The 25085-nt window shown below is 39.8% G+C and overlaps 1 protein-coding gene across 8 annotated transcripts in view; it reads left to right on the forward strand.

Moving 5' to 3' along the window:
- The first annotated feature begins 3483 nt into the window (after positions 1 to 3483).
- Positions 3484 to 25085, forward strand: part of EDA (ectodysplasin A) — a 413821-nt gene continuing 392219 nt past the window's right edge. For all 8 annotated transcript variants that reach the window (XM_063660140.1, XM_054472649.2, XM_063660142.1 and 5 more), the window contains exon 1: positions 3484 to 4099. In XM_063660140.1, coding sequence (XP_063516210.1) covers positions 3704 to 4099 — 396 coding nt within the window. In that variant the 5' untranslated portion in view covers positions 3484 to 3703. The remainder of the gene's footprint in view (positions 4100 to 25085) is intronic.

Raw genomic sequence — 25085 nt, forward strand, 5'->3', positions numbered from 1 at the left:
ATTACAGGCATGAGCCACCACGCCCAGCTATATTATTTTTTAGGGCCAGACAAACAAAAGTAGGAAGGGAAACTTGATGAGACAGACAGGTCAGTGAAATATTACAAACCAACTATATTTGAATTTCTGGATTATTTATTTTTCTGGATTATCCACAACTCCCATAGCAGCATAAGTAAGAGGATAATTTCACAATTTTCATTTGGTTCTATTTCCTTTGTAACTTTTCATAATGTATCATGTAGCTCTTCACCCAGGAAATGTTTCATAAGTGGTACGGACAGGCATCCCTTGGACCAGTTCCCTTTTTGGAATTCTAGGTAGTCTAAGTTACCATGAGTGACTTCATGTCTTATTCATTTGACAAACAATATTGGTGCCTACTATGTGGTAGGTGCCATGCTAGGTATTAGAAATATCAAAATAAAACAATATTGGTGCCTACTATGTGGTAGGTGCTATGCTAGGGATTAGAAATACCAAAATAGAAAGGACACAATTCTTACCATCAAGGAGCTCATAGTTTAGTGGTAAGAAATCCATGTGAAACATTCAAAATGCAGTGTGGTAAGTGATATCATCGAAGTATGCTCAGGGTGCAATGAAAGCATAAAGGAAGTCTGGTTGGAGTGAGTTGTGGGGCCATACAAGAGAGAACATGTGAATTGATTCTTGAAGAAATTTCCAAGGTAGGGGCAATCTTGACAAAGAAACTAGCTTGTTCAAAGGCACGGTGGTGTGAGAAGTGTCAGCAAATTTAGTAGTGTGCAAGCATGACTTCCTTGTAAAATGGTGGAAGATAATGTTGGAGAGACAGATTAGAGGTCATGTTAAGGAGCTTATATCTTGTCTTCCATAGTACATGGGATCAAAGAGGTAAGGTGAATGAGTGACAAGGACAGTATTGAAGGATAGAAGAAAGAGGTGGTGATGGCTGTGGAACTTGATTGTTCATGCTTGTTTCAAAGAGACAGTTCTAGCTGAGTGCAGCCACATGGGAATGTGAATCCAGAGTTATCAGGTCTTCTGGTTTTTTAACAGAAAAGCAGGAAATCTGGATTTTTAAAAAATGTGAAATGTCCAGAGTTCCAATAGCTGACAATTGCTTTTTTTTTTTTTTTTTTTAATTGAAAGGTTTAGTCGATACTGCACCAAACACACCACATCTGTTTGCTGGATGTGGCCTGCAGGCTGTCATTGAGACCTGTGCTTTAGGGGACAGGATACGTATGGAAGCATAGAAGCTAACTGAAGCAAAACTTTAAAACACAAAAATAACCACATACATTCCTCTCTGGATTGCCCCATTCCAACATTTCTACTGCATATGATGACACATGTTCTCTCTCTGGGGAAGCAAAGAGAGGTCCCAGGTCAAATGCAACCCTCAGGGCTTCTGAGGGCAATGGTGTAATCCAGAGTCTCAGTCAAGCCTGGTAGAACATGGTAAGGTGAGACCAGTGTGGCCCCTGAGCATCACCATCACCACCAGGAGATGGCTGTCATTTGTTTCCTTTTCATTTTAGAGGAAGAAAGGGCAGCCTGTTTAAACTGTGTATGCAAGAAAGTCAACATGGCCAATGACAACACAGATAAAACACAGTGTAAAGGCTGTTAAAGTTCGAACTCCTCATTTTACTGCTGGAGAAACTAAGGCCCTGAAAAAGCACAGTGACTTGCTCAGAGGGACCCAGCAACCTAGTGGTAGGATGAAGTCTCCTGACTCCTGGTCTAGCATTCTTTCCAATAATCCCGGGCTGTGATAATTAAAGTAAATCAGCCTGGCAGTTTTCCTAGCATCTAGAATTCCTGGACTGGACAAGCAGGACTTGAGAGCAGCTGTTAAACACCTTTTTTCCCCTTAGCTCTAGGATGATGATATTCTTTGTGAACTTTATATTTCATGGGTAGGGGTTAAAGAGAGGACACAAAGATGTTTTTGAAGCACTGAGACCATTCACAAAGTGTACAGAGAAAAGTTGTCTGTGGCTAATATATTTAAGGCTTATGACCTCTGTGCTCTCTGGACTGACCTGCCAGCAGATGCTTTTGGTTTTGTGTTTTATTTCTCTTATTTTGTCTTCTTTTCTATTTCTATCTACGTTTTTCTTCTCTTCCACCAGCCTAGGTCTTAGGCCTACACATAAGTGCTCCCGGCATTGCTGAGCCTCCATGATGACACTCAAGATGCCTGCTGCAAGTCAATAAAATTGTTAATTATTCATTACTCAATAACACAAAATGAGAGTGCATAGTGACTATGAAGCATACATGGTTCCCCTGCTATGGTCATTTCGCTTTCTATAATCTCAGACTAGTAACTCTTGTCAATTGTGACTCTTGATTTAACTAATCCTTTCCATCCTTCATTTCAGGGTCTATTGTTCTGCCATTTGCCACTTTTTTTTTTATCTGAACCCGTGTCTGATTGGTGCAGCTGTTGAAGATGCTGCAGTTGCAGCAGTGTACATCTGGAACATTTGGCTGACTTGTTGAACTTCCCCCAGGGAGTACTCCAGGAGAAGGATGGGAGGGGTGGAGAGGCCAGAACAGTTGCCTGTAAATAAAGATGCCAGTAGTGTCTGGCCATTCTGTGGACCACACTTGTACAAATCCACTTCATTCTGGCCCTCGGTTTCCCTGTCTACTCACTGAAGGCATATGTTCTCCAGTCAAAACTGCTGCAGTGGAAGAAATCTATTTTGGCTGTGGATGCTCTCATACAGCATTTTCTGCATTGTACAGGGATCGATAGATATTTGTTGAATTAATTAATATATCAAGAAATCGTAGGAGACTGTTTTACCCTTCATGGGACAACATCATTTCAGTTCCGCTTGGCATGGGGCGGCTTCTCTGTTACTTAGATTGAGCCTTCAGAGTCACTCCAGGAGTGAGGCTGCTTGAGTCCCACCCATTCCCATAGTTCCCAGGCTCCTGGGTCTCCTTTTCTTCGGGCGAGCCATTGAATTGCAAACACAGCAGGCATGGTTTCATTCCAAACCCAGAGCTGTTTTAATTAGTTTAACGTCTGTTAAACGCTTTGAAGATTGGAAGCAACAGATAAGTACTGGATGATGTTATTAACAACTGCAGTTAATTGCAAACATTTCTATTAATGCTAGTTTCTGCCTCCTTTTCTTTGCTCTACTTTCTTTCCAAGGTTCCCAAATTCTTAGCCTCCCCCTCCTTTCCTCCCCGTACTGGCGCTATAGGGTTAAACTGGGGCGGAGCCCAGGGATGAACGACAGCGCCACTCACCAACTGGGACGGGGCAAGCGGGAAGAGCTGGGTGGGGCGGCCAGGCAGAGGCGAACCCTCACGCCCCCAGGCCCCGCCCCGCGGCTGGAGGCCCGGCTGGAACGGCACGGGGCGGGGCGCCAAGGCTTGGCGGCCCCGTGGTTGGGCATCCCGGCAGCCGCTTGAGGGATGGGGCGGGGTCGGCCGGGACCTCCTCCTTCATTCCCTCGGCGGGCCGAGCCTCCCCTCTCTCCCGCCTCTCCTCCTCCCTTTCCCACCCCTCGGAGTGGAGCTGCACATGCGGCTGCTCCCTGCTCCGTCCCGCCCAGCCACCGTCGCGCAGGAACGGGTCCCTGCAGCCCCCAGCCGATGGCAGGACAGTAGCCGCCTGTCAGAGGTCGTGAACGGCTGAGGCAGACGCAGCGGCTCCCGGGCCTCAAGAGAGTGGGTGTCTCCGGAGGCCATGGGCTACCCGGAGGTGGAGCGCAGGGAACTCCTGCCTGCAGCAGCGCCACGGGAGCGAGGGAGCCAGGGCTGCGGGTGTCGCGGGGCCCCTGCCCGGGCGGGCGAAGGGAACAGCTGCCTGCTCTTCCTGGGTTTCTTTGGCCTCTCGCTGGCCCTCCACCTGCTGACGTTGTGCTGCTACCTAGAGTTGCGCTCGGAGTTGCTGCGGGAACGTGGAGCCGAGTCCCGCCTTGGCGGCTCGGGCACCCCTGGCACCTCTGGCACCCTAAGCAGCCTCAGTGGCCTCGACCCTGACAGCCCCATCACCAGTCGCCTTGGGCAGCCGTCACCTAAGCAGCAGCCATTGGAACCGGGAGAAGCCGCACTCCCCTCTGACTCCCAGGACGGGCACCAGGTGAGTCACCTAGTAGGGGCGGCGGCGGCCCCCTCCCCTCGCGGGTAGGGCGAGGGCCCTCCGCCACAGGGGCCTGGGAGCACTCTGCAATCTGGAGCCAATTTAGAGGGCAGGACCAGGGAGAGACCAGGCGAGCAAGGGAGAGGTTGCCCAGGGCAGGTTGTCTTCGGTCCCTGGCCCAGCTAATCCAGACTCCCTGGGGTCCCCTTGACTTGGAAAGTCTAGCGCGCGCCCGCGGCCCCTGGCTGCGGGCTGCCTGGAGAAAAGTTGGCGACGCTCCCGTCGAGGAGGTGCCTGCGCTGCCCCCCGGCCGACTAACGGCTTGGCCCTTCTGCTCGTGATGAGGTTCTCTGCGAGACCGCGGTGCTTGTTTTTTCGTGTCTAGAGCTGATGCCAGAACCAGCAGGCTCCCCTTTGGAGTTGGAGCTGTAAACAGCTGTAATAACTGTTCCACGCCCGCCCGTTGAAACAACTTTTAACCGCATTTTCAGCGCGGGTCCTTGTGCGCTGACCAGAACGTGGGCTTGTTCACACTTACCTGCAATTTGAGACTGATTGTCCTCGGCGTTCTAGTGAGGATCAGCGCCCCTGAGGAATTCTGGTAGAAATATGCCGTCTTGCTAGACAACTTCTGAACAGCAATTTAAAAAATCTATGGAAATAAAACTCACCCTTTGCATGCCGGTTCTGATTCTTAAGCGGGGTAGGTGTGCGGTGGGAAGGGTGGGTGGGAAGCGCTTTTACTACTGCTAGCTTGAGAACAGGAATCTGCCAATGGAATAATTACTCAGGACTAGTTCCCCAAGAGCAGTTTTGTTTGTTTTTGCAATCTTTATGGTGTTTGTGCCCTAATAAGCGAACTATTAGCTTTGGTGTTTGTTTTCTATTCTATTCTTTCTAGCTCTTTATTCCAGTAAATTTCGTTCACTTAACGTAAATATTGTCGTGGTTGCCATATGTGAAACTTAGGAGAAGCATCCAAGGATCCTTTTGAGGTGGCTAAAGAATAATAGTAAAATTGTACCTCTTAGGGAAGAGAGCAAGTTGTACAAATAAGTTCCTTGAGGTGAGGGACCCAAGCCTTCTATATTTACTGCCACATCCAGAGTCATTGTCACAACTCTGTAAACATTATTTGTGCCACTTTGACCTCCCATCTAAAGTGGTACGCTTGATAGAGACATCACATTCATGATAATACTGTAATGTTAGGACTGATACTTAAAAAAAAAAAAAAAAGATGTGCATTGTAAAGTTGCCCTGAGCCTTAAAATGTCTTACTAGCACATTCCAATTTATATAACAGCTTATCAAAGAAGATAATCAGCAGACATGCTTCTCATACTTGAAACTTTAAACATTGTAGCTAAACGATAATTAACTAGGATTCTGACTCCTTTATTTATCTGCTGCCACTCCCCCCACACCCCAATGCCCAGTAGAAGTATTTAGCAGCTGAACATTGATATTCTGTGAAAAGATGAAAGAATTAAACTTCTTTAATCAAATGTTGGCCAATACTTTTTGGCATTCAGGATGGACAGAGCCATTTTTATAGACTGAGGATTAGCAGAACAGCTGTACTGTAAGGTTTCTGTGATGGCATGAAACTCTTACAGGTGTATAATGGCATTTAGTTACCTGCCCTTTGTGTGGCACTAAAATAGTTCTGTCTAGATTTAAACACAGCTTCCTATCTTCTGTCCTTTATTCTTTCTGTTTTAATATTTTTGAGCAATAGAAGCAAGGATACTAGCTCTTTACATTTGTTGACATCAATTGGAATCAGTTTCCTAGAGTTATGAAGGGCTTATATGAGTCCATTTCGTTTGATTCCCTTGGGAAACATAGGCCCTAAAGGGAAAGTGACTTGCCCAAGGTCACATAACTAGAGTCAAAACTGGGATGATAGTTACTCTCTTAACTCCTAGTTGGGTGCCCATTCCCCCAACTACCTCCTGGGACCTTTTGCGAGGGAGCAAGATGGAGCGCCATATTAGAACTTTTGCAAAGTAGAGGGCTCAGATCTGCATCATTTTGTTCTACTCTACCTGTATTTTGACCACAGTAAGTTTAACCATGTATTCCTTATTCTTCCTGAACTTCACTTTCAGATTTGGAGTATACTTTGAAGGAATTTTAGCCCAAATTCAACTTGTTTATTTTAAGTTGTTCAACTTAAGTTTATCTTATCTTGTATATTAGTTTTAGTATACAAAAATAACTTTTTAAAAAAGTTGATTGGGTATTAAATTAATACTGCTACAAGCTTGGGTAAAATTTCTAGTGCCCTGGTGCACCCTCTGCTGGCTTTACAGGGACATTTAATTTTCAGTATCTGCTGACACTCAGAATTCTACATTGTGCTGACAGATTCTGATTCGGTAAATAAGGAAGTAAACAGCCTTGTGGGATTTGGCCACGTAGGTCATATTTTTATATTTTAGTTTTTAAACACAAACAACTGCTGTTACAGCAAATCTGGGATGGAGAGGAAGAAAGATAGAAATATACACCCTTCAACGGGCAGTACATTCAGGTTTCTTACCAGTTTATCTGTAAGGAGTGAAGGCAAGCTGATGAGAGTAAACTGCAGGAAGCTCTCATGAGACCAAGTGGGCAGAACAGTCAGAGACACTTCATGCAGGCAGGCAAAAGTAAACCTATCCATACTTATGAGATGATGGGCTCTGGGCTCTCAGTTATGACCCAAGAAAGGGACCTGGAAATCACTGTAGATGTATGTATATCATCTCTCAATTTAAAAACTTTTTAAGCAGGGCACACAAGGAAGTTAGGGCAGGTAGGATACAGAGGAGAGAGATCAGCACAGTTCTCCATGTGAAATGTTAGAGAAGTCTCCCCAGTGGGGACACACTTGCTGATGATAAAGTGAGAGAGTCACATCAGACCTTCCGTAATCAATCATCTCCTTCAGCTGGAGCAACCAAGTAGCTGAGATTTGTCTGGATAGTTGGTGGAGATTATCTCCAGAGCAAGGGATATCTTATTTGTGTCTGAATTAGGACAATATATAGTAATATGATTGTCAGAGTAAAAAACTAAAAATCACTGTTGATCATTCTGTGGAGGTGTTGCGCCAGTTGTGATTGTGGTCCTCAAAGGCCAAGAATGTAGTGGGTATCATCAGGAAGGGTGTCAAAAACAACAAAACAAAACACTTACAAAACACTTATTTTTTCCATGTACAAGATCAAAAGCAGATTGGCTTCTACAATCAGACAGGAAATTCTGGTGGCTGCTCCTCAAGAAAAGCCTAACAGCTGATAAAAGTTCTCAAAAACCCCATTAAATTGATCAAAAGGATGAAGGGATTTTCTAGTTGGGTTTTCAGTCTGGATAGAAAGAGGTTGAAGGAGGAATATGATCAAAGTCTACCAAACCATGAGCGAGATGAATATGATTAATATATTGGTGTAACGTAACAATCCAGTTCAATAAATAGAAAGCCTGCTGTGCCAGACACAATGTTAAGTATTAGACACCTTTTAATGTTTGAAAAATTATTTTCAAGAGGAGGCAAATAAAGGTAGTATCTTATTCAACTCATTGTCTCAAGTAATAGTCAAAATTATGGGTAGATCAATACAGATTTACTTAGAACTGTTAGGGCTATTTGGAGTATGTTCCTAATTATTTGAAGTGATGTCACAGATGTCAACCTTAAAGTTCTACAAAACATTGCTTGACATAACTAGATAGACCATTAGTGTATCCAGAGTTGACATTACCTGTGTTAAGGCTCTTCGATCAAGAACATAACTAGGAATCATTTGAGGTGATTCAAGGTGAGCACAATGAATAAATCCAAGGATTTTTTTTTTTTTTTTTTTAGGGAGGTGGGATCTAGATAAAATACCTTTACTGTGGGTTTAAATACAGAACTTTTGATCAACTTGCTTCATTATTCCCATAGCATTTTCTCTCTCACTAACTCTGCTGCAACCCACCCATCGTATCCTGTCTTAGAATCATTCTTTAGTTGTTATTGCTCTTGTTTTCAAATACATTTTATGTCTTTACATTAGAGCTCCTTAGAAATCTGCCTTCATTTTTGTCTTTCTCCATAATGCCTGACACAGTGCTAGTTACAGTTACTGTACTCAAATACTTGTTGAGTTGAATATTATTTGGGACTTTGGAGGTGTTTATATAAAACAAAGACATTTTCTGTTTCTATAACAGGCCTGTTTTCCTCAGGTCTTGCTAAGCCTGTGACCTGTCAGCTATGCTTAGGTGAGTAAATAGTTCCACTGGAAATGTTTCACTGATTTCTAGAATAATTAGAAAGTGAAATGGAGAAGAGCCTTAACCACGTGGTCAGTCTCCCAGTTTCACACCTTCTCTCTAAAATGGTGTAAAAAGCTTCCTGTAATATATCGTTTGATGTTTTGTTTTATTTGCTTTTAGGTCTCATATCTTTCTTTCTATCTTAGATCTTGTGAAAAAATAATCTGTAATTTATCTGTAACTACCTTATAGAGAAGATCTCTTTAAAGTGAAGAACCTCTGAAGCCATTTAATTCTCAAGAACATTACCAAGAGAAACCACCTTGCCTGTAGAGGACCATTTTATCTGACTCCTCTGTAAATACTCAGGACTTAGCTTTTCATTTCGTTTCTTTCTTTTATTAAAAATCTTTTCTATTGAAGTATAACTCACACACAGAAAAGTATAAATCATGTTTGTACAATTTGATGAATCATTACAAAGTGAGTATACTCACGTCACCAGCACCCAGGTCAAGAAATAGAACATTACTATATGCCACAACTCCTACTTATACCCTATTGTTATCACTATATCCTCCTTACTCTCTCAAGTTCTGACATCATAGATTAGTTTTTTTATCTTTCTCCATAGTGCCTGACATAGTGCTAGTTGGATTAGTTTATTAGTTTTGTTCATTTTGAACTTTATATGAATGAAATCAAACTGTGTATTCTTTTGGATCTGGTGTTTTTTGCTCAATACTGTTTTTGTGACATCCATTCAGGTTGTTGCATGTGGCTGTAGTTTTTTATTTGTATTTTTTTTGTGTGTGAGACAGAGTCTTGCTCTGTCACCCAGGTTGGAGTGCAGTGGCATGATCACAGCTCACTGCAGCCATGACCTCCCAGGCACAAGCGATCTTCCAACCTCAGCTTTTTGAGTAGCTGGGACCACAGGCACATGCCCCCATGCCTGGCTTATTTTTAATTTTTTTGTAGAGACAGGATCTCTCTATGTTGCCCAGGCTGGTCTTGAACTTCTGGCCTCAAGCAATACTCCCACCTCAGTGTACCAAAGTGATGGGATTACAGATGTGAACAACCATGCCCAGCCATTTATTTGTATTTTTGTATATTATTTCATTGCTTGAATATACCACAGTTTATTTACTCTATTTTTAATGAATTTGTGGATTGTTTCCAGTCTGGGGCTATTATGGATGCTGATGTTGTGAATATTATTGTACATGTCTTTTGGTTACATATGCTTGAATTTCTATTGCTTGTATAGATTGGAGTTGCTGGGTCATGGGGGATGCATATTTTTGGCATTATTGATAATGACAGTTTTTCTAAGTCATTGTATCAATTTACATTTTCACCAGCAATGTATGAGAATTTCAGTTGTTTCATATTCTTACTAACACTTGGTATTGCCAGTCTTTTTAACCATAGCCATTCTGGTGGGTGGCTTTGTAGTGATATCTGTTGATTGTAATTGGCATTTCTCAGAAGACTGATGAGGTTGTGCTCCTTTTCATGTTTATTATGCATTTGCATATCTTCTGTGAAGTGCCTATACAAGTTTTTTGCCCATTTTTCTATTAATTTGTCTGTCCTTTTCTTATAGATTTGTATGAATTCTTTATATACTCTGAATATGAACTATTTTTGTATTTTTTATGTTGTAAGCCATTCCCAAATCTGTGATTTACCTTTCTTTGTGGTATCCTTTGATGAACAGAAGTTTTTAATTTTAATGTGTTTAATTTTTTAGTATTTTCCTTTATGGGTAGTGTTTTCTGTGTCCCATTTAAGAAATATTTTCTTACCTTGAAATTGTAGATACTCTCCCATATTATCTTCTAGAAGCTTTATGTTTTTGACATTTACATTTAGGTCTATACTCCACTTGAAGTCGATTTTTGTGTATGCTAAGATACAGAAACTAAGCTTCATTTTTTAAAATATAGATATCCAACTGATCCAGTACCATTAATTATAAGGACTGTCTTTCCCCCAGTCCTCTACAGCATCACCTTTGTCATAAATCAGGTGCCTGTATATGTGCAAGATTGTTTCTGAACTGTTTATTCTATTCTGTTGGTCTCTTTGTCATTATATCGCTACCACAATCTTAATCACTCGACTTTATTATTACCTGGTAAAGCAACTCCTTTCACCTGTTCCTCTTATTTAAAAGTATCTTGGATATTCTTGGCCCTTTGCATTTAGAATCAGCTTGTCATGTTCCACAAAAAAGAAACGTGCAGAGATTTTTGTTGGGATTGCATTGCATCTAAAAATCAATTTAGAGGGAACTCACCATTTTACGGTATTCAGTTTTCCAATCCATGAATATGCCCAGCAGATTTGGTGTTTGGTGAGTGCCTTCTTCTTGATCCATAGAATGACACACTCTTGCTGTATCCTCACGTGGTGGAAGGGATAAATGCACTTCCTTGGACCTATTTTATAAGGACATTAATCTCACTTGCAAGGGCTCTGCCCTCATTATTTAATTGCCCCCTAAAAGCCTCATCAAATACCATCACATTGGTGATGATATTTCAACATATGAATTTTGGGGGGAACACAAACATTCAGACCATAGAAAACCTGTTTTAGACATTTTCTCAGCATCCTTTGTGTCTGTTACATACTTTTCTCTGTATTCTATCCTTTTTTTCTCTATATACTTCATTCTGGGTATTTTCTTTTTTTTCTTTTTTCTTTTTTTTTGAGACAGTTGCATCTACATACTTTATTTTCAAAAAATCTCCACAGGAACAATGCAAGGTAGATACTGCCGTGTCTCTATTTTTACATGTGGAGAAACAGACACAGAGGGGTTAAATAACTGTCTGCAATCATATAGCTATTTCTGGAACTATGTTTTAAATAGGAATTTTATAAACCATATATAGAACTTGTATCAACTGGACCATTTAAAATGTGCATGGAGAAGTTTCTATTTAAAGGACTCCCATGAAAGGTAGATTAATTCAATAAGTGGTATTGGGATTTACTGACTTGCCATTTTGGGGGTTTAAAAAAAAGACAAGTAAAACTGTATCCTTATCTCACCTCTTATACCAAAATAAATTCCAGATGGAACAAAGACTTACATGTAAAACATGAAGTCACAGGCATCCTAGAACACATGGATGCATATTTTTATAATCTTACATTCTGGATATTTTCCTGAATGAACTTCCAATTCATTAATTCTGTCTTCAGCTTTGTCTAAACTCCCTTTAAACTCACTCATTGAGTTCTTAATATTATTTGTCATGTTTTTTATTTTTAGAATTTTCATTTGGTTCTTTTTATAAAATAGTGTTTGGTTCTCTGCCAAACTCTGCCAAAATATCTTTTAACATACTGGCCATAATTATGTGAAAATCTTCATTTGATTACTCATTATTTCAGTCATTGAGGGTATGTTTCTATTGTCTATTGTTTGTCTTAATTTTTTATCACTTTACCTTTCTCCTGGTTAGTTTTGATTGAATGGTAGACACTATATATGAAAGATTATAGTAGAGATGGTTTGAGACCTCAGTTATTTTTATCTTTATCTAGAAAGGATTTATACTCACTTATGGCACGTGGTTAGAGACACTAGCAATCTCACATCTCCTTAATTCAATATGAGACTGAGATAATTTAAAGCTGCCCTTCAATCCAAGTGAAGGTTGACTTACCCTTCCTTTTAGTATTTATGCTTTCTAAGTTGAAACCCAAAGCTTGGTTTTTTTTTTCCCTTGGGAGTTCTCCCTCTTTGAAGGGTCCTCAATTCCAATTTTTGTTCTTGTAGCTTCATGAGTCTGTCAGAAGTTCCTCTCTCTCTCTTTCTCTCAGCTGACTCTACTATATCAGCCAATGACCTTAGGAGAAAAACAGCCTCTCTCAGTTTTCTTTTTATCCGGCATTTTGGCTTTATAGTATTGCATTACTTAGTTAGATCTCAGATATCTTCAAACATATATCGTTTATATCTTGCCCCAATTTTCTTGTGTTTTTTTAAGCGGGAAATTTAGCCCAAATTACTTTTGCTTCCATTACTAGAAGCAGAATCAGCTTATCATTTCTTCAACAAATGTTTATTGATCATCTCCTGTGTATTATGCACTGTACAAAACAATGGAGATGCAGCTGTTGAACAGATTAGAGGGGATTCCTGCCATTGTGGAGCATACAGACAAGTGAACAGGCACATATAATACAATTTCATAAAGCAATGGTAGGGTTAATCATAGGATGATCTAGAGCACTAAGGAGGAGTACCTGACCATGACTTTTGAAATCAAGGAACATGTTCTTGACAAAGCATCTTCTGAGCTTAAACCTAAAAAGTAAGTAAGAGTTATCTAGGATAAGACTGTTTTAGGCAGTAGGAACAGCAAGTGCAAAGGCCTGGAGATGAAAGAGAACATGGTACATCCAGGAATAAGAAAACCTAGTTTGTATGAAGCTACTATTATCAAGACAGTTTGGTTCTGGCATAAGGACAGGCATATAGATCAATGGAACAGGATTGAGATGTCAAAAATAAACTCTTACATTTATAATCAATTGATTTTTGATAAAAGTACCAAGATGATTAGTTGGGGAAAGATACCCTGTTCAATAAATGATGTTGGGAAAATTGGATATCCACGTGCAAAAAAGATGAACTTAGATACTCACTAGAGACCATACCCCAAAAATGAACTCAAAATGGATCATAGGCTTAAATGTAAGTACCAAAACAATAAAATGTTTAGAAGAAAACATAGAAAATCCTTAAGATCTTGGAGAGCAAAGATTTATTAGATATGACACCAAACACATAGTCTAAAAAAGAAATGAACCATTTTGGAAAGAAACTTTTTTTTTTCTTCAAAAGAAAACCTTGAAAAATGAAAAGAAATGCAACAGACTAGGAGAAAATCTTTGGAAAACATATATCTGGTAAATAACTTATATTCAAAGGAATTTACAAAGGATTCTTGGAATGTAATAATAAGACAAACCAAACAAAAAAATGAGCAAAAGATATGAACAGATATTTTACCACAAATGAAGATACACAAATGGCTAAATAAATACATGAAAACATGTTCAACATCATTATCCATTACAGAAATTTAAATTAAAACCACAGTGAGATACCATTTCACACCCACTAGACTGGCTATAATGAAAAAGACAATAAGAAGTGGAGATGTGGAGAAATGGAAACTCTCATACATTGCTAGTGGAAATGTAAAATGATTCAGCTGTTTTGTAAAACAGTTTGTCAGTTCCTCAATAAGTTAACATAGAGTTACAATATGACCCAGCATTTCCACTCCTAGGCATATACCTAAGATAATTGAAAATGTATGTTCACACAAAAGCCTCTACATTGAATGTTCATAGCAGCATTACTCATAATAGTCAAAAAGTAAAACAGCTCCAATGTCTGATGTGGTATAATGTGATATAATATTCTATACAATGCAATATTTTTCAGCCATTAAAAGGAGTGAATTATGAATAATGCTACAACATGGCTGAGCCTCAAATATATTATGCTAAGTGAAGGAAGTTAGTCACAAAAAAACCACATTGTATGATTCCATTTATATGAAATGTCCAGAATAGGCAAATATATAGAGACAAAAATTAGATTAGTGGATGCCTGGGGCAGGGGGTAGGAATTAGGATTAACTGAATATGGGCATAAGGGCACTTACTGGGGATGAAAATATTCTAAAACTGATTTACCACAGCCAGGGTTGTAGCAGTGGAACGAAATAAAGGAAATGATGCAAGAGATATCATGAAGTTACACAATTCTGTAAAGTTACTAGAAATTATTGAATCGTACACTTAAAATGGATGAATTCTACAGTATGTGAATTATATCTATATAAAATAGTTTTTTTTAAGTGTCTGGCACATAGAAGATGGTGAATAAATGTGTAAGAGGCGTTGGTTGTTTCTGAATGATACCTGTCTTTAGAGGAAGAGAATCTTCAAGGCTGTTCGATTTACTTCAGAGATTTATCCCTCTAACAGATGTGTCCAGGGTCCCAGTGCAGAATCAATTGACTTAGAAGCTTCAAGGATGGGAGTCTAGTTGTATATAATTTGACAAAGCTCTATGGGTGATTTTGCCAAGCACTGCAAATTGAGACTCTGTGATTTATGGAATTGTGAATGGCTTAGTATGGTCAGAACCTAGGGTGCATGTGGGACCCAATAGGTACTTGCACTAGAGTGGGCAGTAATCAAGAATCTTGGCCCAGAATCATCTCTGTCTTCCTCGCTTTCCCTTTTTTCCTCTCTACATCCCTCTCCCTTTCTGCCTCCCTGCCTCTCTCTCTGCCTCTTACTCTTATTCTCTCTGATAGAAATAGCTAGCTAGCTATTCCCAGATCCTACTTAGAATGTTTTTCAGAATTGTAGGGTTAAAATATATCATACAGATCATCCGTGGCAGTGGTTCTTAACCAGGGATGCATATTAGTGTTACCTGGAGAACTTTTTCAAGATACACAGATCCCTGGCCACACCCAGACATACATCATTAGAATCTTTAGAGTGAGACCATGGGCATATATGGTTTATAAAAAGGTTTTTCAGGTGATGCTGATGCTCATCTCCATTTGAGAACGTACTGCTCTAAAGGAAGAAATAAAAGCATAAAGAAGATAAGATTTGGTTCCCCATGCCTAACTTCAGCTTCCCTGTTACAGATTATTAGGTCTGTATCACCTGTGTTACTGAAGCTACTTTTGAAGACCACTAGACCTGAGCTTGGGTGGTAGTGAATGCTTAATGAACACCACTGTGGAATACCATTTGGAAAATCAATTCATAAACTCTGGGGAGAGAGGGATTAGATTTCAGTTGCCATTTCCTCAGCCAGATGATAGTGCTGTGTGCTTGGAATAGCCAAGAAAGGAGGGTGGTTTCCTGTCTCTTGTGGCTTCCTGGGGACGTCTCTTGCTGCTAGCTGCTGAAACCACTTTAAAATAATAGGCTGTTGAGTAATTTTCTCCATGTATATCCACCTGTCAGTGGGCCTGCACTTCAGAGATGAAGAGTAGTTTTTATTGGCGTGATGACATGTAGCAGGGATTGAAACCAAACAGCCACAATGAAATTGATTTTCAAAAAGAAATTACTCCTGAATTTTATTCTGTGGTTTGTGGATTGTTATTCTTACTTCATCCTGCCACACCAGTGGCCTACAAGGACAATGAAAGCTTGAACATGAGTAAGAGTTTTGGATCAATCCACAAGGCTCTGTACCTAGAAAAATTGCATGCTGCGAAAGCACTTTTGCTATGTAGTCTAAATGTTGGGGAAACTCTGAGGGTTTCTTCTGTAAGGATGGACCTTAATACCTGCCACAACTAGTCACACTGAGGGAAAGAAGGGCAAAGAGTATATTTCAGGAGTTCTTTCGACTCAACCCCCACTCCATTGAGTCCCTATTTGGTATAAGATAATGCTAGTAGGGGGATTGTATCCTCAAGACAGATTCAGCTAACAGAACCAATGAAGGAGCACAAACCTACTTCATCCTTAATGACATTAGACAAATCCTTTGGTGCAGCTTGTTTCTGTTTGGATTCCCAGCTGACATCTCAAATTTAGTAAGCTAAACTGAACTTATCTTCATTCTTCCCCTTCCCACCACACACACCAAATTTTACAAAAGTAAACCCTTGTTTCATGCTCTCAATCACTTATGCATGAAACTTGGAAGGCATTATATTTTTACTTCTCCCTTGTCCTTGCTACCTATATATAGCAATCAGTTGTTAAGTTGATTCCTACTTTGTGATGTTGGTTTATATTGTTCATGATGTCTCTTGCATGACTCCCTTTCTTTCTAGTCCCACTGCTATCACTCTGGCTGTATTTGGCTTAGATGATCTTCAAGGTGCCTCCCAACAATGAAAATCTGTGACTCTCAGCTCCTTATTACCTCACTCCTACAGTGGTTGTGTAGCTGAGAGTTGTTTTATTCTCTATTCCATATATACACCTCATCTAGATTATTTTTCTTCCAGAGCTATTTTGTTATGTCACTTCCTCCTCAGAAACCTTGATATCTCCCTACTGCCTGTAGAATAAAGTTCAGACTTCTTAAACTGGCATTCTAAGCCCCTTTGCAATTAGGTTTGAACTACTCTGTCACTCTTCTTTTTATTCTCTGTTTGAATCTTGTTTTATCCAGACTGGTCCACTGACAGGCCACGTTCTGGCTTTTGTTTACCTGTTCCCCCAAAGAAGAATGTTCTTTCCTCCAACCTGTCTCTTGGACCCCTCCAGGTCCTTCAAAGCTCAACTTAAACCTTAACTCTTGGGTGCATTCTTCCTTGCCCATCTATCCATCCCAGCACCCTAAATTCCTCATTCAGCACTGTGCTGTGTTGTAGGTGCTCTTGTTTCCTTAACTTGATGTGAAGGTTTTTGAAGACAGAGACTGAGTGTTACGTTCCTTTATAGCTCTTATACCTACAACACTAACTGTACTCTTTTAATTAAATACCAGAGTGAATCTTAAGGTATTGAAACATTCCCCCTAATATTGGACTCTAAAATATAGTTGTACACATTGATTGTGAGGATTATCATGCTACCTTAAGGATCTGGTGATTATTAATGGAGTCTGTCACTAGGGCTTCTTTGCTTTCAGAGCCCTGCTTAAGGTCAAGCACCCTCACAGAAAGTTTATTAGACTCTAGAGCTTCCTTCCTCAGTTCCTTTCCCTCCTTCAGATCTTTAAAAGCCTTCCACATAACAAGTATTCATATTCCACTTTGACCTGCTATATACCTCTTGATTTCCTCAACACAGCAAGTCCTTACCTTTAAAATGCTTTTGGAATTCATTTCTCCCTGAATACTGAAGGTACCTCAACTTCTTGGCTTTCAGATTCTAACTCATGTGCCAGGTCACGAGAGGCTCCATACCCAAGTTTCTTTTCAAGTCACAAACCCCATACACCCCCATCATATATCAAAGTTCCCTAACCTTCTTGTTTGTATTTTTAACAATAACTCATTTAAACGTGTAAATGTGGGAAAGCCCTTAAGGTCAGGACTCTCTCTGTTTGTCTTGTATAGTGCAAAATATGCCGGTGTTCTAAATTATAAAGGTTTAGGGAAAAGCCAAGGTTGTGGTTATATACGTGTCTGTGTTTGTCTGTGTGAGGGAGTCAAGGAAGGGGAGGGGGAGAAAATGGAGACACTGACTTGTGTTTCTTTGTGTTTGCATATAAGTATTAAATGCTAGAATTCTAGCATTTAATTTCTAGGAGAAATGTGATTCATAGTTCAAGACATAAGACCAAGTGGTACTACTGTTTCATAAACTACACTCTTACATTTCCAGTTAACCCATTTTCTTCTCAGCCGCTGACTTTACCTATTCATTCACAAAGTCTGGCTCCCACCTGCTAAACCAGAGTGCCTCATGCTTATTTTGGTCTATTTTGGATATTTTTATTATCCTGGAGGTTGTAGAAAGAATACTGGAATAAGTTCTGGCTCTTAACCAACTAGCACATTTCAGTGTCCTTATTTGTAAAATGGGAAAGACAGTACCTTCCCTGTCTCCTTCACACTGTCTTTTTGAGGATCAAACACAAATATATGTGAAAAATATAAAGTCTTTTGGTTATTTCTTAGAGGACTTATTGATAAATCTGTCTCTTTGTCTCATTAATTATGTAAAACTTTTTTTCTAATTACTACCTTATATTTTCCATATAGTTGCCCTGTCTGTTGACATAAATTCACAGGGGTTGGTAATGGTACTGCATTTTTTCAAATCGTGCTTTTATGTTATACTCCCTTTTTGCATTTACAAATGCTTTCTTTCAGCCTGGCCCTCTGACAATTTATTTCCACAAGTTGTAGAGGGATAACTAGATTGGAATTTGGGATACAGTAGTACTGGTCCCAGGTCTGCGTTTAGTTATTCTCTTCTAGTTAAGTTGGTTCACCTTAGGTAGGTCATTTCACCTTTCTGGCTCTCAGTTTACTCATCTGTAAAATGTTGGAGATTGAAGTTGGTGATCTATAAGTTCTCTTCAAACACTAACAATTTATCATTGCAGCTAAATAGAATTCCTGATGCTGGCCAGGCACGGTGGCTCACACCTGTAATCCCAGCATTTTGGAAGGCCGAGGTGGGTGGATCACCTGAGGTCAGGAGTTCGAGACCAGCCTGACCAACATGGTGAAACCCCGTCTCTACTAAAAATACAAAAATCAACTGGGTGTGGTGGCACACGCCTGTAATCCCAGCTACTCGGGAGGCTGAGGCAGGAAAATCAGCTTGAGCCTGAGAGGTGGAGGTTGCAGTGAGCCAAGATCGCACCACTGCGCTCCAGCCTGGGTGACAGAGCGAGACTCCGTCTCAAAAAAAAAAAAAAAAAAAAAAAAGAATTCCTTATGATTTTTTTTTCAGTTTTTCCTGCTCCACACCCCGCTCCTTGAGAATCACTGGCCTAATGAATATAGTCCAGATGCCAAATTCAAGACCTACATCAGTGTTGGCTTGCCAGTATTATGTACTGTTTCCAACAAGAACCCCCAGTTATATATAGATTGGTTTTCTTACTGCACATTCCTACCTTCATTGCCACTGTGTCATTCCCCCTGTTAAAATCTTTTTTTTTTCTTTTTTTTTTTTGTGGTAGAATACTCCTTTGTCTCTAAGGACAAGCTTAAATGTTATACTTTCCTGTGAAGCCTTTCCTAATAGCTTAACCCTTAGTAATATTTTTTCTATTTCATCTGAACCACATCTGCATTTATGATATGCCAGACACTATACCTGGCATTGTAGGAGACAGAAAGATAAAATAAGTTCCTCACATTAGAGAAGGCTGAAATTGGGAATTAACATTCTGGGCAGTGGTTAGCAGCATCAGCAAAGACTTGGAAGTAGTAGAGTGGAGTAGAGTAAAGGGTGAGTTTGGATAAAGGCTTAGAGCCCATGGACCTTACTTATTTGGCCTATAACTATATATCCTCTTATAATAGTTCTTGTGATAGTATGCTACCTTATAATATGAAATTGTGGTTTATTTGTCATTTATTGGCTACCTAGCTTTCATTTCCTAATACCATTGCAGTTTCTTTTTGGGGTAGTCCCTTTCCATTATTGGATGGTGTAATAGGAAATCTAGGTGCCCGTATCCCACAAGAGAAGCCAAAGGGGTCAAGTCCTTCTGCTTACTACCCTAGTAAAATCAAAGAGCAGTAACCATGTGATGTATGGTCAACCAACCTACATTCTCGTGTGGGATTGGCTTGACTTTTTGTCTTACAGTCTATATCCTTTGGCCCATTGCTCCAATCGCCCTCTTGCAATTACTTCAAGTCTCTTGACTCTCTGTCCCCAGGTCCCCCTGCCTTAACAAAACCTCAGTCTAGGATTAGCCCTACCATTTGGCTTTACCAGTTCTACATGAAAGACTGTTGAATAGGACTGCAGAGAATAACCAATTACAGCCACTACAAATTCAGGCCCCAACCTCTGCTGGATACTTAGTGACCTAGCAATCTTTCTTTCTGTGGACTGAATTAGCTTGATTTTCTGAACTCAGCAGCAATTCTGTACTCTCACTTTGGTCTTCAGACCTCCTGCTCTAAGACATACTTCACTTTCAGCTGTTAAAACCCGATTCCTACTTCGCTGAAAACAATCAAGACTATCTGTGACATCACCTGCAAATCCATTCCCCTCACTCACTATAATACTACCTATGGATTTTACTCCATTTGCCCCCACTCTTGTGCTCCTGTCTCTATAGAGGAAATGTGTTCCTTTGGTTCAAGACCAGTCCTTTTATCTGAGCTTTGGATCTTCTCCCCTCTTACTATCTCATGATCCTTTCTCTTAGTCATTTTCTTCCTATCCTGTATCTTGGATCTCTCTCAAACGTCTTTTTTTCCTCTTAGCATGTAGTCATGCTCACATCTCATCTTTGGGGGGGACCTTTTTTGACCCAAATCCTCCTAAAACTACCCTTTCCTACTTCTCTAAATAGTTAAGCTTCTGAAAAGAGTGGAATAAACTTGCTGTCTTTATGTTTTAACCACTCATTGATACCTAATCATCCTGTGGTTTAACTTCTGTGTCCTCCTCCCAAGAGTTTGTGCTTGCTCACCAGTGACCTTCATGTTGTAAAATTTAACGGGACACATTTATTCTAATCATATTTCACTTCTCTGTCAAGTCCTTTATTTTATTATTTAAAATTTTTGATAATAAGCAGAGAAAGCCACTTGACATTATGAATTTACTGGGGATAGTTATTTCAATGATTAATGTTCCTCAGTGAATATTTATTATGAAGTTTCAATTTTGTTTTAGAATTTTGTAATTGAGGTATAATTTACGTGACTTAAAATTCATCCTTTTAAAGTGTACAAAACACTGGTTTTTAGTGTATTCACAGAGTTGTGCAACTGTGACCATTGTTTAATCCAAGAACATTTTCATTGCCCCCCAAAGAAACTCTGTATCCATTAGCAGTCATTCCCCAATTCCTCCTTTCCCCCATCCTCTATCAACCACTAATCTACTTTCTGCCTCTATGGATTTACCTATCCTGGACATGTCATATAAATGGAATCATGTAATATGTGGCTTTATGTGTCTGGCCTTCTTCACTTAGCATAATATTTTCAAAATTCATCCATGCTGTAACATGTATCCGTACTTTATTCCCTTTTACAGGTGAATAAAATTACATTGTATGGATATGCCACATTTTGTTTATCTATTTTGTCTATTGATGAACATTTGAGTTGTTTCCACCTTGGGGTATTATGAATAATGCTGCTGCTATGAACATGGAGGTGTACAGGTTTTTGTTTAAACACCTGTTTTCCATTCATTTGGGGTATATACCTAGTGGTGGAATTGCTGGGTCCTATGTTAATTCTATGTTTAACTTATTGAGGAACCACCAAGCTGTTTTTCACAATTGTTGAACCATATTACATTGTCACCAGCAGTGTATAAGGGTTCCAGCTTCTCCACATCCCTGCCAACCCTTGTTATGATCTTTTTTATTATAGCCATCTTACTGAGCATAAGGTGATATCTAATTGTTTTGATTTGCATTTCCCTAAAGACTAATGATATTGAGCATTTTTTCATATACATATTGGCCATTTGTATATCTTCTTTGAAGAAATGTCTATCCAAATCCTTTGTCCATTTCTAAATTGCATTATATGCCTTTTAATTTTTGAATTGCAAGAGTTCTTAATGTATTCTGCATACTAAACCCTTATTAGAGATAAAATTTGCAAATATTTTCTCCCATTCTATGTGTTGTAGTTCTTTATTTTTATTTTATTTTGAGACAGGGTCTCTCTCTGTTGCCCAGGCGGGAGTGCGGTGGCGTGATCTCGGCTCACTGCAACCTCCATCTCCTGGGCTCAAGCGATCCTTCTGCATCAGCCCCCTAAGTAGCTAAGATTATAGGCTTGCACCACCATGCCCGGATAATTTTTGTACTTTTTTTTTTTTTTTTAATAGAGATGGAGTTTTCCCATGTTGGCCAGGCTGGTCACGAACTCCTGACCTCAAGTGATCCGCCCACCTCGGCCTCCCAGAGTGCTGGGATTACAGACATGAGCTACCATGCCCGGCCTCCTTATTTTTTGAACCCTCTCCTCTTTTGGTTTCCGTGGCAATAGGCTTTCTTATTTTTTTTTTTCCTACTTTTCTGACTATTCCTTCCCAAGTTCTTTTAGAAGGTTCTTTCCTACATATCTCTTAAATGTTGTTACAGTCATGTGCCACATAACGATGTTTCTGTCAATGATGAAGCACATATACAATGAGGGTGATCCCATAAGATTATAATGGAGGTGAACAATTTTTATTGTCTAGTGACGTCTCATAGCTGTTGTAACATTGTAGTGCAATGCATTACCTTTTCTATGTTTGCATATGTTTAGATATACAAATACTTACTACTGTGTTACAATTATCTATGACTTTATGAATATTATGTACGGTGTTCAGTATAGTAACATGTTACATAGGTTTCTGGCCTAGGAGCAATAGGCTATACCTGTGTAGTAGGCTATACCACCCAGATTTGTGTAAATACACTCTATGATGTTCACACAATGACAAAATAACCAAATGACATATTTCTCAGAATGTATCCCCGCTGTTAAGTGACACATGACACACTATTTCCTAGGTCTACACTCTTGGCTTCTTTTCTCTTGTTAGTTTATATATTCTCCCAGTGTGATCTCTTTTAAATTCCTGGCTTTTAACTGTCATCTATGTAGGAATGATTTTGAAGCCAAGATCTACAGTATATACAGTTCAGACCTCTTTCCTATGCCCCATACCCGCTGAGCTCCAGTAGTATTTCTATTGGAAATCTTTTGAGTATAGCATAGGCAACTTGAAATCAATTTATCCTAAACTGCATTTATCACCTTCCTACCCCAAACCTGCTTCTCCTCCCCTGTTCATCTCAGTGAGTAGTACTACCATTCATTTACTTATCTAAGCCAGAAGTGGAATTGTTCTAGATTACTCCTTCTCACTTCCTCCCCACTCACATTCTAACACCAAATCTTTTTTTTTTTTTTGACACAGAGTTTCACTCTTTCGCCCAGGCTGGAGTGCAGTGGCATCATCTCGGCTCACTGCAACCTCTGCCTTCTGGTTTCAAGCGATTCTCCTGCCTCAGCCTCCTGAGTAGCTGGGGTTACAGGCGCCTGCCACCATGCCCAGCTAATTTTTGTATTTTTAGTAGAGACAGGGTTTCACCATGTTGTCCAGGCTGGACTTGAACTCCTGACCTCGCTAACACCAAATCTTATAGAGTCTACCTCTTTAGTGTTTCTTCAGTTTCTCCTCTCATTTCAATACTTACTACCTCAAAGGCCACCACCAACCCAGTTTAGTTTAACTTCTACTGTTTTTTCAACTTGAGTGTCACCTACTTCAAAAAACTTTCCTTGACTATTCTTTGCCAAGTCTGAAATATATGCTCTTTGGTGTTCCTATAAAATTCTGTGCTTACTCCTGTCACTGCACTTAACTATAACACTGTACTCTACTGATATAGTTCTGATGTTTGTACCCTCCAAATCTCATGTTAAAACATAATCCCCAATGTTGGAGGTGGGGCCTGGTGGAAGGTGTTTGAGTCATGGGGGCAGATCCCTCATTAATGGCTTGATGTTGTCCTTGAGATAGTGAGTTCTCATGAGGTCTGGTTGTTTAAAAGTCTGTGGCACCTCTTCTCCTCTTCCTTGCTCCCTTTCTCACCGTGTGATGTGCCTACTCCCACTCCACCTTCCAGCATGATTTTAAGCTTCCTGAGGCCCTTCCCAGAAGCCAAGCAGATGTAGGTACCATGCTTGTACAGCCAGTAGAACTGTGAGCCAATTAAGCCTCTTTTTATTAATAAATCACCCAGTCTCACAGTCTCAGGTATTACTTTATAGTAATAGTAATGCAAAAATGGCCTAATACATCTGTGCATGTTATTTAACTTGTCTACCTTCTCTAGTAAACTGAAGTCCTTTTCTACTAAACCCCTCTACTAAACCCCTTTTTATATGACTATGTCCACAATGCCTAGAACAATGTCATGCATACCATAGGTGCTCAAACTGGTTTGTGGTGTTTTTTTTTTTTTTTTGGTGCTCAAACTTTTGAAGGAAAGAATTAGAATGTGATACTTTATTATAAATCCCTAGGCAGAATATGTTCAAGGAAACTGTTTCTTCTTGCTACTGTAACTTTTTGTTGTCATAGCTTTCTATTTATTGAGAGGATTATGTTTTTCTTGGGATCTGGACTTATCTGAAGTAAACAAAACAAGATTAATTGTGCTCTGTCTGTCAGACATCCCACCTCACTTTCTCCATCATGCTCCAGTGGGGTGTTGCAAGGTTGTGGCATTGTCACAAGTGGGACAAGGATTGGAAGGGCAGGACAAGCAAAATTTTCAACCAGCAATTTTTTTAGCATTGCCCTGGGAAATCACACAATAGTAGAGCTGAAAAGAATTTCAAGATACTGTCTTATCCAGGCCCTCTGCCTTCAAGCAAGTGAATTTTAAAGCATTCATGACAAATGGTCACTCAGGAGCCCCTAATAATCTCACTAAGAACAATATTCAGTGGGGGTGGGAAGAAATACAAAAGTGCAAAAGTTATGTATGCCAAGTAGTCCACAGGTATACTTCAATATAGAGAAGGATATATTAGGAAATGACTCCGGTGGAAATCTATATATAGATCTGTGTTTTCTCATTGCCTTTTATTAACAAATGGGAGGTTTCATTCCTCAGAGAACTGAGCATGTTATCTGGTGTGGAGTCAAAAAAAAGAAGGAATTAGAGAGCAAAGAAGGACTCTGAAATTGTTCCTGGAATCTGGGCTAATGGAATGAGCCAGCTGCCTTGGGAAAGACCTGTATCAGATAGATGAGTTATGCTGCTTCAGGCTGTTTAATTAATGAGATTGGGTTCTGTAACTGACCTGTGGATATAAAATCTGCAGACTGAGGACAGAACATACTATTGTGAAGCAATTTTGCATTCTAAGTGGAGGATTGTGGAGTGGTACTCTACATGGCAGTTAGATACATGGACTTCATAGCCTGAAGTCAGGATTTGAATCCCAGCCCTGCCATTTACTGCAAGTCTCCCACTAGTCTTCTCCATTTCTTCATCTATAATAAAGATATAATATTGACT

Source organism: Pongo pygmaeus, chromosome X, assembly GCF_028885625.2.
Source record: "Pongo pygmaeus isolate AG05252 chromosome X, NHGRI_mPonPyg2-v2.0_pri, whole genome shotgun sequence".
NCBI lineage: Eukaryota > Metazoa > Chordata > Mammalia > Primates > Hominidae > Pongo > Pongo pygmaeus.